We start from the raw sequence: 4,606 nt of genomic DNA on the forward strand, positions 1-4,606 counted from the left end.
CAAATATTTGATCGACTCTTGTATTTTGTTAAATGACAATTCAGACCATGTATTTTGTAAAAATGAACAAAATAGTACCTTGAGCCTGATTTTGGTCAACTAATTTTTAAATATGACTAAAATACCCTCAAATTTTTTAATTAATGAATTTTAAAAACAAATAAAAATAAGAAAAATTATTTTATTTAAAAACTATATTCATTAAAACTTAAAAATAATTAAAACCAACTTTCCCAAAAGTCTCCTCCCTCCTCATTATTCTTTTGAGTAGAACCCAATGGCCAGAAATCCAATGCCCACGACATGAACGTCAAGCACTGAGCAGAATCGATTTCGAATCCATCCATCCACGATTTTTTCCTTAGCGCCTCTTGGACGATGATCATGACCAGAGCCAGCTTCCACGCCACAATGAGACCCATCACCATGGCGATCGTCACTGTTGAGGTGGCTTGGACTAGGAGTGAGACCCGATCTGCCACGAGGGATTTCACCATGGATGCCTCGTTGTTGAGGCGTGAGCACAACACTTTACTTGAGTTCTTCTCCTGATCCAACCAAGCCGATCGAAGGTCAAGATCTTCTCCAACATCCATATCTGGATCCGCTTCGTCAACTACTCCCCCATGAAGGCAAAATTGTAGTGTTGGAGGAGATTCAGAACGATGGAAACAAGCGAGAGAAAGAAGAAGATCATGGTGATGGGGAGGAGGAGGCTAGGTAATGGCAAATTTGGGTTTCGTTCTTAGTAGTTGAAGCTAGAGGCTAGAAGATCTGAGTTTTTGAGTGTTCAATTTTTTTTCTTTTTTCTTTTGGTTGAATAGATTGTTGTTGCATCTGAGTTTTTGAATCTCATTTGGTTTATGAATCTTAGCTGAGTTCATTGAACATAAACAAAGAACATGAACATCTTCACCTCAACTTGCTCAAAGAGATCTAAGTTTTGAATTTTTTAAATTATTTTGGTAAAATCATATCTGAGACATGAGATTTTGAGTCTTTTGTGTTGTGATTTGGTTGTGATGAGAGATGTGAACATTGATATATCTGGGTTTTTTTAATATGAAATTTTGTGTTTTTTGTATTCATATTTGGTTGTGATAATGAGAAGATGAAAGATTGATAATTTTGGTTTTGTTTGATTTAGTTTTTGTTTTTTACTTTGTTTAATTTTTGTTTTAGCTTTTTTTATAGGTTTTAATTTTTTTTAATTAAATTAAAAATATTAATGTTTTTTATATTATTTAATTAATATAATATAATATAATTTTAAATTAAATTAAATTTATTTTTATATGAAAATCTATTATTAAGTCATTAATTAATAAAACCCGAGGGAATTTCGGTCATATTTAAAAATTGGTTGACTAAAATCGGGTTCCGAGTACTATTTTGTTCAATTTTACAAAATACGGGATCTGATTTGTCATTTAACAAAATACATGGGTTGATCGAGTATTCGACCAAAACACAAGGGCCAAACTGATATTCTCCATTCCAAAAAACAATTGTTCTACCGTCAATAGTGACAACAATAAATCAATGAAACTATTTTTTTTTTCTTTTCCTTTTAATTTATAATATATATGAGTATTGATATTTGATCTTTGTCATGTTTGTGCAATTACAATTCTTTTTTTTCCTCTCAATATACATTAGGTTTTGTTATATATTATGGGTAATTTACATTTTGTTAGCATTATCTTTAATTTAGAAGATTTAAAACTGCGTGCCTTCAATTCATCACATACCCAACAAATAACTATACTATTGTTTGAGTTAAGTTGATGAACGAGGTGATTTGGTTGTTTGAAAATACAATAAATTTGAGATTTTTTCAATAAGTTGGATAATTGAGCTCATCACATGGTTGTATACTTGTAATTTTATTTCAATTTTAATTTTAGCCTTCTAGGGATTTGATTTTTCTTCTAATCTATAATTTTGAGAATCAACCAGAATGAGAGAAAGAGTGTCTTCATCTCCTCCAATTTATTTATTTTCATGAAATATATATATATATATAAAATAAAATACCTCAACTGAGACTAGAAGCAAGACTAAAAGTTTTGTGCATCAATTCTCATTGGCTCTCTTTCAAGAATAAGAAGTTCGAATATCATGGTCTAATTTGTTTTTTGAAAGGATGCATGTTATTGTAACTCTCTTGACTGAAACTGGAAATTAAAATGGTTATTTTGTAATTTGTCATAAAACTATTAAGATAACTGAAATATAATGTAGGGTAAATACTCATTTGGTATCATGTGTTTTATCGAAATACATACTTGGTACCCTCTAATTTAGAATTGTACGTATTTAGTACCATGGACTCAAATTTGAACAATAACATTTTATCAATATGACCAAACTGTCATCAGTTATATGTAACTAACTAATTAGATTTGAATTTGAAACTCATGTAATTGAGGACAATTTGGTTATATTGATAAAATTTAAGTCCGGGGTACCAAATATGTAGGATTTCAAATTACAGGGTACCAGATGAATATTATTGAAAACATAGGGTACCAAGTATGTATTTCGATAAAACACAGGGTACTAAATGAGTATTTACCCTATAAGTATAAAGAAAATAAATAAACAGAGTAATAGAGAGATGTAAAGAGAGATTAAAACTCTTGTGTATTATTTCAATGGGGGAGGAACCTCAATTTATACATAGAGATATGATATAGGAAAATCAAGTAACTAGCATAAATACAATTAATAATTAATGATAATATTGAACTTTAGGTAACCTCGTGATTCTCCATTATTTTGATATTTGACTAAGAGGATTCTCCATTTTTATGGATGTAAAGAGAGGGCCCTAAATGATTTTTATAAAAAGGTCGCTCAACTCACATGTATTAAAAAAATACAATTTTAAGGAAAAGTTCAGTGGAGTCTTGATAAATCATGCAATTTGGGCCCAATAGTTTGAAATAAAAATGTTATGTCTTTATGCAGTATTTGGAAATAAAATAAAATAATAAGTCACACTGACGTAGTTTGAAACATAAACCATAACATAAGTTCTTAATTATTCTTGGCGCTCGTCTTGATTGTTATTCGTTCATGTGACACCTCGTGTCACACATGCCTAGACGTTGGAATCTCCCACATTACTGTGCATGCCAAGGAGAAACCCTATTGCCTACTTGAAAGGAAGAAAGTAAGGGGGTGAGCTAAAAACCCAATAAGAAAGTACAAACAAATGCAACAATATTAAAAAAACACAAGAATACTAAATTTGTATCGTAAACTCATGGCAATACATATCGTAACTATATTATATTCATACTCATATATCATACCCGTAAGAATTCATATTCATAATCATAATCATAATCATATTCATATTCATACATCATGTGATCATGACACCCCTATTGTCCATGTCATATCATGAGGTAACTAGCAAAAGGATAAATTGGCAAGACCTCCTCTATGAGGTAAACAGGATCTCAGGTCCTTGAATAACCTTGGCGCGTCTACCCCATGAGTTATGTCATATTCTTAGTAACTTATTTATTGTGTCGCGTTCAACACGCTAACAACCTACTGCTTTTCATACAACTTACAAGCAGACATACACAACTCATATCATAACAAAATAATTTGTACTTTTCATAACACTTTAGCTTACCATAGCTCATACTTTCCATAACACCAAAATTCTTGCAATCATATCAGTGTATACTTTTCACAGCATAATTCATATAAATTCTACCTAACTTTCTTACCTCAAGTCTAAGCAAATATAAAGTGCAGGTACTTCACAATGAGCCTATAATGTAGTAACCGATGTTATCTTTCTCTTAGACCTCTTTATTTATGTGATTATAGGTTGTCTTTATTTTATATAATAAATTTAACTTGAGTTGTGGTGATAGAATAATGTTTAGTTTTTTTTTTTAATATTTAGTGGTTATAATTATTATAGCATAGTATAGATTTATGGTATTAGTAGCCTTGTTTGTAGGAAAATGGGTGATTGTGTAGGAATAAATTAATTATGGTATTATTAAGAATTGTTATGGATTGAGTCTACATAAAGCCCTAAAGTACAATAAGATTTTGGGCTTTGTAAATTCAAAATCAGGCTAGAGAATTAGAGTTTGTTATTTTATGGTTAGTTAGTGTATTTGTGGATTAGGTTGTTATTTAGATAATTAAATAAAATTTTTGTAACTTTAGGGTACTGTAACTTCGGGCCCATTTTTGAACTATTTATATTATGATTTTGGAAAAATAGTATTTCTAAAAAGTTGTAGATAATTGAATTAGCTTTATAGCAACATAAATATTTTTTAAATCAAACTCTTACAGCTTCAGTTATGTTGATTTTACTACAGCTAAGTCCAGAGTTACGAGATTTAGGTAGTTAGATGTTGAGATATTTTTCCTAGGTAGTTTGATGTTAGATTATTCCTCAATTATTTAATAAAAATATTAATAAGATAATTTAGAGATATTTTCTGTAGAAGTTAGGATTCTATTTTATTTAAATTTAAATTTGGATTATAGTTAGAATGAAATTAGGATTTTTGAGAGCCTATAAATAGAGTCTATTCCTTCTCATTATTTTTATTCACTCTTG

The 4,606-nt window shown here is 29.8% G+C and overlaps 1 protein-coding gene across 1 annotated transcript; it reads right to left on the reverse strand.

Annotated features, from left to right (window-relative positions):
• Positions 1 to 218: 218 nt before the first annotated feature.
• Positions 219 to 596, reverse strand: LOC133814316 (putative ABC transporter B family member 8). The gene has a single exon (XM_062247295.1). The coding sequence runs from the start codon at positions 594 to 596 to the stop codon at positions 219 to 221; it is 378 nt and encodes a 125-aa protein (XP_062103279.1).
• Between the last annotated feature and the right edge of the window lie 4,010 nt (positions 597 to 4,606).

The sequence above is a fragment of the Humulus lupulus genome, chromosome 2 (assembly GCF_963169125.1).
Source record: "Humulus lupulus chromosome 2, drHumLupu1.1, whole genome shotgun sequence".
Lineage (NCBI taxonomy): Eukaryota > Viridiplantae > Streptophyta > Magnoliopsida > Rosales > Cannabaceae > Humulus > Humulus lupulus.